At 46.0% G+C, this 14,155-nt stretch overlaps 2 protein-coding genes across 2 annotated transcripts in view; one reads left to right on the forward strand and one right to left on the reverse strand.

Annotated features, from left to right (window-relative positions):
* DTNBP1 (dystrobrevin binding protein 1) overlaps positions 1–5,000 on the forward strand; it is a 90,046-nt gene extending 85,046 nt beyond the window's left edge. Inside the window, exons 9-10 of the mRNA XM_080941192.1 lie at positions 3,801–3,944; positions 4,640–5,000. Coding sequence (XP_080797318.1) covers positions 3,801–3,944; positions 4,640–4,854 — 359 coding nt within the window. The 3' untranslated portion in view covers positions 4,855–5,000. The remainder of the gene's footprint in view (positions 1–3,800; positions 3,945–4,639) is intronic.
* A 442-nt stretch (positions 5,001–5,442) lies between these two features.
* Positions 5,443–14,155, reverse strand: part of JARID2 (jumonji and AT-rich interaction domain containing 2) — a 146,509-nt gene continuing 137,796 nt past the window's right edge. The window contains exons 13-18 of the mRNA XM_080917060.1: positions 13,587–13,692; positions 13,068–13,250; positions 12,530–12,660; positions 11,977–12,160; positions 10,528–10,635; positions 5,443–7,330 (exon numbers count right to left, since the gene is read on the reverse strand). Coding sequence (XP_080773186.1) covers positions 7,178–7,330; positions 10,528–10,635; positions 11,977–12,160; positions 12,530–12,660; positions 13,068–13,250; positions 13,587–13,692 — 865 coding nt within the window. The 3' untranslated portion in view covers positions 5,443–7,177. The remainder of the gene's footprint in view (positions 7,331–10,527; positions 10,636–11,976; positions 12,161–12,529; positions 12,661–13,067; positions 13,251–13,586; positions 13,693–14,155) is intronic.

Below are 14,155 nucleotides of genomic sequence, written 5' to 3' on the forward strand. Positions count from 1 at the left end.
TAATTAAAAACTCTTTAATTTAGCCTCTGACAAGATTTTAGGACAAGGGCACAAAGCAGACACATTTTATGCCAAAACATCACAAGAATGGTTTCTAGGTCAGCTGATAGCATTTTTCCTTTTTAAAAACTCTTGAGCTGAGCCCCCATGGCTCACATCTCCCATGGCACCTATTGCTAGGACAGCCCAACATGTCCTTCTTACCTCGTGCAGCTGTTTTCCTAACCCACAGTCTGCATTCCACCTACAAGTAGCACGATCAAGCCTGTTACAACAGTACATCCTCCTTGGTACCAGCTTCTCTCTGCCATGGTTCTGTTGCTGTGAAGAGACGGCCATGACAACTCTTAGAAAAGAAAGCGTGTGATTGAGGGCTTGCTTCAGTTTCCGAGGATTAGTGCATTGTCATGGGGGGAAGCACAGCTGCATGCAAACAGGTGCTAAGCAGTAATCACGAACAATATTCTGATCCACAGGCAGAGTGTAAGACTGGGCTTTGGAAATTTCAAAGCCCACCACTAGTGACATACCTCTTCCAACAAAGATATACCTTCAACAGTGCCATACTTCCTAATCCTTAAAGCAGCTTACCAACTGGGGACTGAACATAGAAATATATGATGCACTAGGGGCCAATCTTATTCAACCCACAACACCACCCAACTTTATGTGTCTCTCTTCTCCTTCCTTCGCTCTATTTTGATGATCCAAAAAAAAAAAAAAAAAAAGGTTTTACTTTTTAAATAAGTGTTGTGTGGGTTTCCTAAATAAACCCCCCCCCCCAACACACTCAGAGCATGGAGTCTACCTGTGTTGGCCAACAACTCCTGGGCATTAGACATGTCCTGGAGTGTATAACCAACACCTCAGAAAACCAATTGCCCCTACCCCTGTTCCTACCAGCATTTATCAACTACAAATAGCTTCTTGGTTAGAGGTAGAATGTTGTGCCCTCTTCCTCTTCTCTGTTCTGCGGTTTTGTCTGGCTTGAACTTGAGCAGGTCTTGAGCATTTCTGTAACTGTCTATGAGTTCTTATGTGTCCTAGTCCACTTGTGACTGGAAGGTGCTGTTTCCTTGGAGTCAAGTACCACCTCTAGCTCTTACATCTTTCAGTCTCTTCTTCCATATAAATCTAAATCTTGAAGAGGGATGTGAAGATGGCGTCCCACTAAGGACTGAATGCTGTCTGTACATTGTAAGGTTGTTTGTTGTATTTGTGCTAACACCCATCTTTTGCAAAAAGCAGCTTCTCTGACAGTTGAGTGAAGCCCTGATCTATGTGTGTAGCAATGTCCACAGTTTATTGTTATGTTCTTGTAGCATAATCATAGTAATAGTTCTCCCTCTGGGTTTGTGACCTATCTAGTCTCAGATTTGGGGCCCCGTTAGTAGTCTAAAGATAAGCTATGAGCCTCAAAGTTACTTTTTCAAAAGTGGTTGGTTACTCCCATAATATCTGTGCCACTATCACACCCAAACGTCTTGCAGGCAGCTCACTGGGTTTGTAGCTGGCAGACACTGATGACTGTATTTTCTCCTCTTGTAGCATGTTGTCATATATTTTTCTGTTACTGTGATAAGAGGCTTAGATTCCATGATCATCATGACTGAGAGTTTGGAATCATTCAGGCAGGCATGGAACTGAAGCACCTTAATCCCCAAGTAGTGAACGTGCCCACTCTCATGCACACATGCAAAGAAAACTGGGAATGGCATGAAAGTTTGAAACCCTAGAATCCCACCCTAGTGACACGCCTTCAACAATGCCATACCACCTAATCCTCCAGTTTCACCAACTGGAAAGCAAATATTCAAATATATAAGCTAATGGGGACCATTCTCATTCAAACCACCATGCATACAAAGTACCTTCCAGGACCATTAATGCTGTTTCAGTAGGGTTGAAGAATCTAGTTGGGCATCAGCTTGATTTCTAATGCACAGTGACATTAGTGGACTCTTCAGGAGTAATGCTGTGGGGGGTAACCATTAGCCTTTGTCAGTAAGTTATCTTACTCTTATCTTTCATTGAGCTAGATTTTGACTTTCACAGTTCTCTAATAAGAGTATTTTCCAGGGTGACTTGCTTTGGCCACCTTTTGTATGTTTTAAGCCTGTAACTACAGATTAGGACATTCCACTGTGATCTTATTAAGTAATGGCTTCACTATATGGGACATTTGACAATGCTTGAGGACATGGCAAGATTTTGCTTTTAAGTGGATTAAAACAGGTGTTCGCTGGATCTCACGAGCAGTGGCTGAGAGCACTGTTGAACTCCATACATCACAGAGGATGATGAGACTGAGTCTTGGTGTACAGGAAGCCCCACCCCAGCCCACCCCTGTTCATTTCAAGTTCTTCAATAAACTGAATTTTGATGGACTTGCAGTGTGTTTTTAAGGCTCAGAACTGACCAATTTTTGCAGATCCGTGTTGGCTCACTCTCCTTGTTTATCCAGAGTGGATGGGCATACCCTGGGCACTGAATGGGACTACTGTATCCAGAGTAGATGGGCATACCCAGGCACTGAATGGGACTACTGGCTAACCTGTTCTTGTGTTTTGTTCATGGTTTTCAGGAATATCACCATGCCACTGCTCAGTCTTGATGCTGGCAAAAATCAGGTTTTGTAGCCGGGCATGGGAATACTTGCCTGTACTTTCTGCACTTGAGGCATGGCAGGAGAATTGGTCTTTTTGGGGAATGTCTTATAACCCTGCATATTGTGGAATTCACTGGAACCAGGCCAACCTCAAACCAGGAGGCCTGCTTATTTCTACCTCCTGAGTACTAAGATTAAAGGCATCAAGAGCATCTTTTTTTTTTCTATCAGAAATATAGGCTCACATTACTTTATTCTGTAATAAGGCATCCAAAGCTAGGGATTTCCTGTTGGGATTTCATTTTGGCTGAATTTGACATTTGATATTTAACACTCGTAAATATTCTTTCCATTAATACTTATGTCTTAGTCAGGGTCTCTATTCTTGCACAAACATCATGACCAAGAAGCAAGTTGGGGAGGAAAGGGTTTATTCAGCTGACACTTCCATATCGCTGTTCATCACCAAAGGAAGTCAGGACTGGAACTCAAGCAGGTCAGGAAGCAGGAGCTGATGCAGAGGCCATGGAGGGATGTTACTTACTGGCTTGCTTCTCCTGGCTTGCTCAGCCTGCTTTCTTATAGAACCCAGGCCTACCAGCCCAGGGACCATCACCACCCACAAATAGAGAAAATGCCTTACAGCTGGACCTCATGGGGGCATTTCCTCAACTGAGTCTCCTTTCTCTGTGTAACTGCAGCTTGTGTCAAGTTGACACAAAACCAGCCAATACAACTTAGACATAAATTAGGTTAAAGTTTTTCTACTTCAGTTAGGACAGCTTTTAAAACCAGTAGTGAGTAATAACATCTCTGAATAAATTGTGAACATACTCTTACAGTTCTAGAGCTCTAGGGACTGAGTGACATCTCACTCTGTAGCTGTCTCCTCAGTGAATCCCAGGGTTCATAGTGTACCCATGCCACGACCATCTCGTGCCTAGCATTACTCTCTTGCCTGGTGACTAACCAGTCCTAAGACAGTAGCCCTGACTCCTCCTGTTGAGATGCTGTTCTTATGCTGCCGCCATAAAACTGCAGTTTTGGTTATGCTAACATAGGCTGGAGTTTCATGAAAACATCTCCTACCTACCCCTGCATCCAAATAGGACGTGCATGAAAGGATAGCTTAAGTGATTTGGTGATGGCAAGAGCTGGGAGAAAACAACATGACAGTGTCTTCTGTTGTCAGAGCCCATGGGCAGCATGTCCTCCATGGAAGTGAATGTGGACGTGCTGGAGCACATGGATCTGATGGACATCTCTGACCAGGAGGCCCTCGATGTCTTCTTGAACTCCGGCGGAGAGGACAATACTGTGATGTCCCCTGGTTTGGGTAAGAGCAATGACCACACTAAGGTCACATCTCTTAAGCCCACGAAGTAGTGAGGCAGATGAATGCAGGCCATTCCAACTGTGTACCCAGGCCCACTGCCCCCAGTGAGCCAGTCTCAGGTCCCAGAGATGGCACTGGGGATGTGGTAGCTGTCCTGTGTGGCTCACACATAGCACAAGTGGAACTTCTGTCATTGTGATTTCATGTTCACTAAACAGTTGCTTCCAGGACTGACCTTGAACAGCTTTCCTAATGAGGTACTTTTGTCACCACAGCACGACCAGCTTTTCAGTTTCTTTCACCTACATAAGGGAAGGACAACCCTCAGGCCTCAGCTATAGGCTCATTCTTCTGAACTCACCCTCCTCTTAGCCTCTTTGTATTGCCAGGAATGTTTAGTTACATTGGCTGGCTATGTGTAAAAATATTGAAAAATCCTTGTAAAATTAGAGAATTGCTAAAGTCTAAGTACTTCGGAGTTCTTCTTAGCACCAGTGAATAAGATTATCAAGGGTTGGTGCATAACTTTACCATGTGCCCATAGCCTTCAACTAGATCTTACCCAGTGTCACAGTATAGAATACCTGGTCAGCTTGTTAACCTGTGGCCCCTGAAACAGGATCTTAGATAGTTGTCCTCAATGGCAGTTCCCAACTGTAATACCTCAATTGGGGTGCTTCTACTTTCTTCAACAGAGATGGACTCGAACCCCGCTCAGAATAAACAGAGTCTTCAGGTTCCAAATCCCTCAGAATCAGCGTCCCAGCCACCTGCCTCCAGTGACCTGGACACTGCCGATGCCCCCCTCATCCAGTCTGACGAGGAGGAGGTACAGGTGGACACGGCCTTGGTCACATTAACCACTAACAGGAACTCCACCCAAGGAGTCAGTGATGACAGTGATCAGTGACTTGTCAACCCAGGACATTTAAGTGACTTGTCAGGTGTGCAGAGAATCCTCCTGCAAAGCCAGGTGCTTGTGGTTTTTGATTTTACACCATTGCTAATGGGATGTGAGAACCATTAGAGAATAAAGCTTGTGGGCTAAACACTGCAGCCGGTGAGTACATGGGGTCGTACAGAAGGCCTCCGCTTACAGTGATGGGACCAAGAGTTCCTAAAGGAACACAGGTACAGAGGTCCACTGAAGAGGGGCTTGAAGGAAACAGGAAGTAGACCAAACCGTACGGACCCCGTGTCTTACTGATGGGAGGCAGTGTCTGGTAGCATGACCAATGGTGGTCAGATGGGAGTCTGAAAAACTTGTGCCTGTCATCATCAGGCGAAAACCTGCTATCAGTACTTGGTTCTCAGCAGAAATAAACTTGAGGCAAAACTATTTGGCTCGTTCTCCCGAGGTACCCAGGGCATGAGCTACAGTCACAGCATGGTGGGCTCTGTAGCGCCACTCCCTGGCCAAAGAGGACTTGCAGCCCCTGCCCCACTGACCAAAGAAAGCCCATTCCCTTCCATCACTTTCCACAAGACAGACAAAATGTCCAAAAAACGTGTTTTTATTATTAAACCTTGTAGTACAAACCTGAAAAGTAAACAAAGAACTGGCAATAAACCACACAGAGCCTCCCTGCGGGAGGGGTGCAGAGCAGCGCTAATAAATTAAATGTCAAACTGTAAGCCATAGGCGAAAGTTTACTGTCAAAGAGGGAAAAGTACACAGCAAGGCCATAAAAACTGGACAACCACATTGGGAAACACTTGACTGTTAGGTGATCGTTAAATATTCCAAAACAGTTCAGTCTTCTGCAACAACCACCAGAGTGGGTCCTAGGACGCTCCTGGCAGTCGCCACTGGCAAGCTCAGTGCAGTATGGGCAGCTACGGACCGATCCAATTATGAAACAAAGAACAGCTTGTGAAAAGTTTCCCTTTTTTATTCCACACATACTGTACACACAACCGGAGAAGGGCAACAGCTACTCCATTACCGTGTTTTGTTGTTGTTGAGTGATGTAAGCAGCACTTATAAATGTTACAAGAAAAACCCTGTAAGCATCCAATCCAGCCGATGAAGAAACTGAAATGTAAGGCTTTTCTTCATCTTTTCTCACCCCTTCCCTCCCCCCACCAAGAAAAGGCTCAAGTATTTAAAACAATTTACAGGAGTATGTACAAAAGGGATGGGATTTTTTTTTCTTTTCTTTTTTCTTTTTTGTTAAAACATGAAGAGAAAAAATAGACAAAATGAGCACAGATGTATTTTCACATTCAAAAAGAACTGCAGACTTAGTGGCTCTAGGTGTGTTTGAAACAAAGATTAATGCTGATGTGTGAGGGACACAAGCAGAGATGGAGATGGAATGTCAGAAAATTGCACGTGGATGACAGGGAAGCACTTACAGTCAACTGCTGTTTTCCTTTTTCCTCAAGGATGCTATTGAAGGGTTTTTTGTTTTTGATAAAGTAGCCAACAGCACCAAAAAAAAAAAAAAAAAAAAAAAAAAAAAAAAAAAAACCAAAAAAAAACCAAAAAAAAAACCAGAATGGATTTCCTAATGAAATCAGGCACAGGTCTCCCTCAGTGACCCTCCAAGGCAGGCAGTCTTTGTCCCCTCTTCCTCACAGATGCATAGTGATGTGCTGGTATGGGAACCTGTCACTCAAACCTCACATTTGCCTTGAGCTGCCATTAACCGCCCAGCCAAACAAACGGGGCTCTCCGGTTCCAAAAAGTTACAAACTCCCCTCGCACATGACAGAAGAAAAGACAGCCAAAGTAAAGCCATTTCAAGTTTTTTTTTCTGTATGTGTGTGTGTGTGTGTGTGTGTGTGTGTGTGTGTGTGTGTGTCTTCTATCCCTTTCCAAACTAGAAAATTTTCATCTGACTGATGGTTTTAAAATTTGTTCTCCAAACTTCTCCCTCTTCAAAAATGGGTTAAAAAGCCTTTATTCCTTAACAGTTACCAAACAAAACACAAACAAACAAACAAACAAGGCTTTTTCTTAGCCATGGGGCGATACAAATTAATACAGCCCCGCAAGGGTTTTAGACAGTGAGTGTACAGCAGCCTCCAAACCTGACTGCAGTATCTAGATATCTACGGTACAAAAACTTGAACAGTTTAATGCTAAAACAAAATCAGTTCTCTAAAACCAGAAGAAATTCTTCTTTAGAGCTAGTGCAAAGACAGCTTGTATCCTACAGCAAGTACTCCAAACTAGAATATAGTAATTACAAAAAATATATAAGTAAGTGACCATGGGTTCAGCATCTTCATGAAGATGGGAGCCGAGATGGCGGCACGTCCACGGTCGCTCTCTTGCGGGGACCTCTTTTTGGTGTGGGTTTGTTGAGACAGTTCTCAATGCCACCGTGTTTGCCAGACACTTTGCCACATATCTGGTTGACCAAACTGATGATCTGCTCCTGCCAGGACAGACAGACAACATGAAGTTAGTGTCTGACTTATCAGTGTGTGTATCACTGGACATGAGCAGGCTTTCTAAATAGCTTTGGGATTCAGAGATGCAGAGGACTTGTGAACAGGGTAGAGTAACTCCTGCTGAGCTTGTGAGTGTCGCACACACCTCCCCCTTTTGAACTCCCAGCACCCACTACTGCTCACAACTGTCAACACCACCTCTGGGGGATCTGACACCTTTGGCCCCTGGTGTACTTTCATTCATATGTCTCTAACTTTCCATAAAGAATTCAAATGCCCATCCTGCAAAAGAGAAACAGCTGCCTCCACACTAGGAGGCAGACCACCTCCTGAACCGGCTTCAGATAGATGTGGGTAGGATAGAAGCTGAGGCTGAGGTTATCTCTGAGAGCCAACATGACAAGAGAAGTCCAGAAATTAAGAACAGCATCCAAATGAGACATTACAGCTTGACACAGTTCTCCAACATGTGACATCATCAGGGCACACAACTCATTGTGCCCTTTGCATTAGAGCGGGAAAGAGGGACAGCTATATCCCTTTATTTCATCCAAGAGAGCCATGCATCTTTCTACCAAAATGTATCCATAACTTGAAAGGAGGCCCACACTTGACATTACAGCTCTCTGAAGGTTGAAGCAGAAGAAAGATTATTTGGGACCAGTCAGGGACACAATGGAAGGAAGGGTGTCTCAAAAACAGGGGAACATAGGCATGAAACCTGAATGTCTGGCACCATGAGTGAGGTTCACATAGTCAAGTTCTGTCTCTGAAAAGCCTAGAAGCAGCTGAAGGATGAAAAGCTACCATCTGTTAATGTGACACAGTACCCTGCCCCCTTAAGACTAGCTTCTTTGTGAAAGCCTTAGAGACAATACTAAACATTGCTTGTCTTCAGGCAGCAAGGTTCTAACAAATGGACTGGGATCCTGAAAGCCCCACTCTTCCTGGGGCTTTCACAGTGCACAGGAGGCAAAAAGCAAGAGTACAGGAGTGTGGGAGGAATAGGCCTGAAATCCGTAGTGCAAGCATCATTGGGCCGCCAGGGCTTGAACTAAGCTTGTATTGATTCTACAAACTACATTTTTCAATACAACCACAACCAGTTTGACTCAATTGAGGACTAGCTGGGTCCCTTTACTACAGTAAGCCTTTAGCAGAGGGAGAGGCTGCTTCCTTATGCACTAGATGACTTTTCCTGAATAGACATCAGACCACCAGAGTGTTGACCTACTCAGTTTGCAGAATGTACTTTTTAAAGTGCTTTCATGCTGTTGTGATCATGTGCACAGATACACGTTCCCTGGCCCTGCCTACTGCTGCCAACTCTGTGTCCTAGCTGGGGACTTTGGAAGAAGCCCATGGTACAGGATGCCAGACAGTCATTCCTGCTCAGTGCTGAGATTTAATTTTAGGCACATTATGACTGTTCATTTACCATTGAATAAAACAGATGCAAATAGACCTATGTTCTGCATTCCACCCTGGTAACCCAGCCTCAGCAAGCATGGGGCAAGTATATAAAGGTCTTGAATGCCCCTTTCTGTCCACATGCTGAAGCTTCAGGGAGCACAGCCAAGGAGAGGGTTGAGGGGAACATAGAAGGGCAAGGTTTGGGACCACATGGGAGATGTGCTGCACAGCCAGCTACAGAGCTGGGAAACAGTAACGGTGGGCACTGTCCAAATAAGGGCACCAGGCTGCCAAATGTGCAGCCATCGATCAGACCAGCACAGGATTGTAAGCCTGTGAAAGCTGGAGGATGGCTATTTGAAATCATCCAAAGGAGTTACAAGGACTGCAGAGTTCAAAAGCATCTACAGAGCAGGCTTGAGTAAGACAGCATGGATTTCAGTACTTCGGAGGGGATGCAGGGGAGCAGGGAAGTGTTTACGTTACATCACTAGATGCTAGAAGACCAACTGGGATGCTAAATGGTGCTCCACAGTGAGATCTGTTTGGACTGGAAGTCATTTAAAACAGCTTCTCTCAACCTGTGGGTCACAACCCTGGGGGGGGAGGGGGGGGTTTCCAAGTAACCCTTTCACAGGGGTCTCGGATTATCTTGGTAGATATTACATACATTATAATTCATAACAGTAGCAAAATTAGTTAATAAGTTGGATCAAAAATAATTTGTATAGTTGAGTCACCACAATGTGAGAAACTGTTAAAGAGCTACAACACTAGCACTGACTGGGTGGTGGTCACTTCAGAGATGCAGAAACAGGTTCACAATGTCACCCTTTAAAGCAGACATGGGACTCAAACCCTGGGCTCAAATAATCCCTCTTCCCTGCCCCAGTCCTTAAGGTAGCTCCTTCTGCATATTCCCTGGCTGTACAGACAAGGGTCAGGGGATGCTGAAAATTCACATCCCAGTATCTCATGAGGCTGCCACTTCAACCGCCCTCTAGTCTGGGGCTAGAACCCAGGACAATCAGTGCTCCATTTCCTTAGTGACTGGGAAAATACAGCTCCTGGGAACCGGTACTTTATGCACCGTGTTCTGTTATGTTAGATAGCTCTGCCAGTGGCTGTTGCTTGGGACCTTTAAGAAGAAGCAGGACATCATTTAGCAGCTGCTTGTTCAGAAAAAGGTGACAGTAGGCTCAGGAAAGCAAGCTATAGAACTAGTTGGGCCAGGAAAGCTGGGAAGAAACAACCATAGGAGAAGAGTCTCCATGGCTGGTAGTGAAGCACTGGGAAACCAGAGAGGTGCCAGAAATGACCTTTGTGGCAGCTTTCTTTGACCCACACTGAATAGGCTCTGGAGCCAGAAGAAAATGCTCTGTGCAGAAGTAGTCCCGAAGGCAGAATTCCACTTTCCAACATGCTATCAAGGCAGGTGGCAGGCTGACCAGCTCTGGAGAGCCATGTCTGGAGTCAGGTACCTCCTGTGTGACAAGTAAACTTGCTGAATGGAGAAAACAATGTCTGGCAGAGTCAGTGAGAACTTGGGAAGGCAAGAATGGTCTTTAGACTGAGTGCTGAGGATCTGAAGACAGATGGGGCCAGATACAGACTAAAGCTACCAGCTCTCTAGTCTAGAGATGAATGGCCAGCATCCACAAGAGTGACAGGCTCCACCCTGCAAAGTATGGCTAGGCATTAAGCTAAGTGATCTCAGTTGGGGAGAACTCTCTGAGACACCCAGGGCCCTGCCCAAGTCAGAACTCACCTCATCATAGCGGTACATCAGCTTCAACCCACGACAAGACTTCTGTTTCTCCACATGGCGCAGTGCACATTCCAGGCAGAACACGACGTTCTCATTCTCCTGTACCACCTGTAGAAGAAGTGTTCAAGCTAAATTCAAGGGGACCTGCCCACACATCTGCCCAAACCTGGCTTGGTGACTCACAACAAAGACTGCTAAGGTCTTTCTTCAACTAGGGCAGTGGGAAGGTGGAGGAGGAGAAACAGCACCTGCCTTAGCTCTCCTCTGGAGATGGGACAAAATATACTGGCAATAGAGGCCAGGACTTGCGGAGTTTCTGAGCCAAATACATTGATTGGTTGGGCTCCTGACAGTTAGCATCCCAGAAGATCTGCAGGGTATTGCAACCCTGTCTCCTCTCAGAGGACATGAAATAGAAATGCCCTTCAATACAGAGACAGTACTGTTGCCTACCAAACAAGTGCCCTCCTGTGATAAAATTGGCCTGTATTTGCATTGTTATTTGGGTTCCCTAAATTGAGTGAGAATCCTGCATGTAAGAAGCTGGGGGGTCCCTGCCCCAAGTTGGTTCTGATTGGTGAATAAAGCTGCCAACTGGTCAAGGAGACGGAAAGGACATCACCATGTAGAGAAAGAAAGAAGATCCACTTAGGTAAGAGCTGGGCCCCTCATGACTCTAGTATAGCAAAGATAGAATAGATTTTAGTAACTAATAACTCAAGAGACAGTTGCAATGTGGACGTCTAGGAATATTAAATATTAAGGTATGTGCGTCTTTTAAAAATTGAGAACACTCGGTGGGTGGGAGCAGGGCTGGGGGGGGGAGGGGATAACATTTGAAATGTGAAGACGGAGGATATCCGATAAAATAATTTTAAAAAATCCATAACGTTGGTGTGACTAGTAAGGAACTTGTGCTGCACCACCACTGGGCAATTAGAGCAGATTGATCAGCTGCCACTACACCAGAGGCGACACGGAAAGACACTGACCCTAGATGGCCTCCATATGTGTGCTTGTCCTTCATATGGCTTAAGTCCTCTCGCCTGTATGTTACAGAAAGAAAGAGGAACTATATGGTCACAACATGTGGCTTCAAATACTCGGCAGGCCTTTTTCAATCCATGCAAACAAAAGTTTCCAAAGAACAAGCTGCCACTTTGAAAGGCTCCAAGAATTAATCACAAACTCAGTGGTTATGAACGATAATAAAACCCCATCAAGGTTAATCTTTGTTGCGGCCTGATAGAATTTAGAATCACAGAGAATATGGCCAGGAATGTATGAGGGTGTTTCCCAGAAGGTTTAACTGAATGTGAGTGCTACAACCAGTGGGGTGGGGTTTTAGTTAGGGGAGAGCACGGGTACTGACTCCTGCTACCGTACTGTGAGGATGCCAGGATCTGCACGAATCCTTGAAGCAGGCCCAGTGCTGTGGCGCACACTCACCATGGAAAGGTAGCACAAGTGCTGGCAGACCTGGCACCTCCTCTCTGAAGTTTCCAGCTGCAGCCACTTTCGAGGCTTTTTCTTCCCATCCGCCACTGTGCTGTTGCCATCATGGCTGCCATAGCGTGCAGAAGAGTGAAGGCCAGCCTCGAACAACTGCCTGCGCTGCCGCAGCTCTGTATCCCTGCAGACACCATGAGAAGGAGTGCTCTCAATAAATACCTGCTACCCCTTAGACTGGATGACCATGGGGAGAGAAGCCCAGCAAACCTTCCTTCTCTATACTGCCAGCCCAACCAACAAGCTTAGAGAGCAAAGTAGGATTATCAAAGGGTAAGTTCAGCACTGACCACAAAGGGGAACGACAGCCTGGGGTCACCAAGAACTTCCCGGTATCACACAGGAAGATGAGAGGAAACAGCAGAGGAACAAAGGGGGAAAGTTTCAGTCCCTACGGCCTTCAGGGGGCCTGCACATCAGGGAACCGGTTTGTTTAGCCATGCAGCTAGTTTTGTGGCTTCCAGTGTGGTCCTGAGACCTGGATCTACATTACCTGAGCTCGTCCAGAAGGGCTGAGATGGTACTGAGGGTGGGGCCATTTTCCTTTTTTGCTTCTGCTTGTGCAATCTGGTAGAGCAGCTTCTCCATGGAGAATGGCTTAGCTATATGGCGGCGCTTCATCTCCTAAAAGAAGAGTCCCCTTTACAATGTCTATGTCAATGATCACAGGGGCAGATGAGCTGTGTGAATTTCTTAAGTGGCCACTGGACCTGGACTAATGAGATTAGTTGTGCAACCATTTCACTAACGTACAGAATAGTCCCAGATCCCTCAGTGTGAGGCTGAGCCACAACTCAGAACGAGCAGAGATGGACTCAGATCCAGAGCTTATCCTGTATATTTCTGGGTGGTCCCCACAACTGTGGGATGGCCAGTATTGGAAGTCAAAGCTTCATAATATGAACTACAAAAACTTTCCTTCCTCTAAAAAAGTTCCAGGCATCAAGGATCTGCAACCCCACCAGTGACAGAACCTCGGAGGCTGCTGAGTCAGTGCACACCACTGCCCACGGGACGCCTGCCCTGCTTACCTTGGCAGTCTCAAAGCCCATGCTCGTCCACTGGGTGGTAGCAAAGTGCACCGTCTCTGAGACGTTGTAGCCGCAGCACACTTTGGACGCGAAGGATCCAGGAAAGCAGACAACAAACTGCCCACTCTGCTGTACCGTCCTGTGGACCTTGATCCCCTCCTTGCACAGCACCTCTGGGGAGATCTGGGGAGACAGTGCCAACTGAGATGCATGCCCCTTACTGCCTTGCTAAAACCCCTCTATTATTTGTTAAGGGACTGCTTAACAAACCACACTATGCTTGTCCTTCAGAAAATGTCAAATAAGACAATCATAAAAACATAATTCAATGCTAGCTAGCCTAATGGTGACATCAATTTTTTGCAAGGCACAGGCCACGGTGAGCACACAGCTTCCTTCTTCTTAGGCCCATAAGTCCTTTAGAAGCACATCCAGGCCCAACCCAGGATTGTGAGGAGCTGACAACAGATCCAATTGTAGTCCCTAAACCATGGTGTAGGTGGACAGTAACAGACATACCATCACATTGCTCTCCAGCAACTGCAGCCCTGGGGTACCATTGCCCTGCAGCAGGGTGTGGACCACACCCTCCAGCTTTTTCTCCTCCTCAGCAGGAATGCAATACCTGGGGTGTTGGAAATACAGGAGAAATTTGGTGAGATCTCTGTGGGGCAGCTGCACTAGAGTGCCGGCTGGCCCAGTGCCTTGCTCTGTTGCTGTTGGCTGCTTCTGCCCAGCACACAGCCAAACCACAGGCACAGCCTTATACACACTACTCACTTTCTATGTAGATCTGCCTTGCAGGGTGAGCCAAAAGCCTTCAAGCCAAAGCCAGATGGTGAACCCCTCTATAAATCAGAAACAGACTCAAGTGCACACTCCCTTATCCTGGGTGAGTTCTGACACTGCACAGAAGGGCCTAGCCCTCAAGCATTGACAGGACTCAGTGCTGCTCATGATGGAAAAGCACAGTACCTAGCTCCCTGCTATTAAGGAAGGACCTGGAGCTACTGGTCAGGAAGGGACTTAAGAGAGGGCCAAGCCCAGTACATACAAAAACAACCCATTATCCCAGCCAAGATCACAAC

This window comes from Micromys minutus (assembly GCF_963924665.1).
Source record: "Micromys minutus genome assembly, chromosome: 1".
NCBI lineage: Eukaryota > Metazoa > Chordata > Mammalia > Rodentia > Muridae > Micromys > Micromys minutus.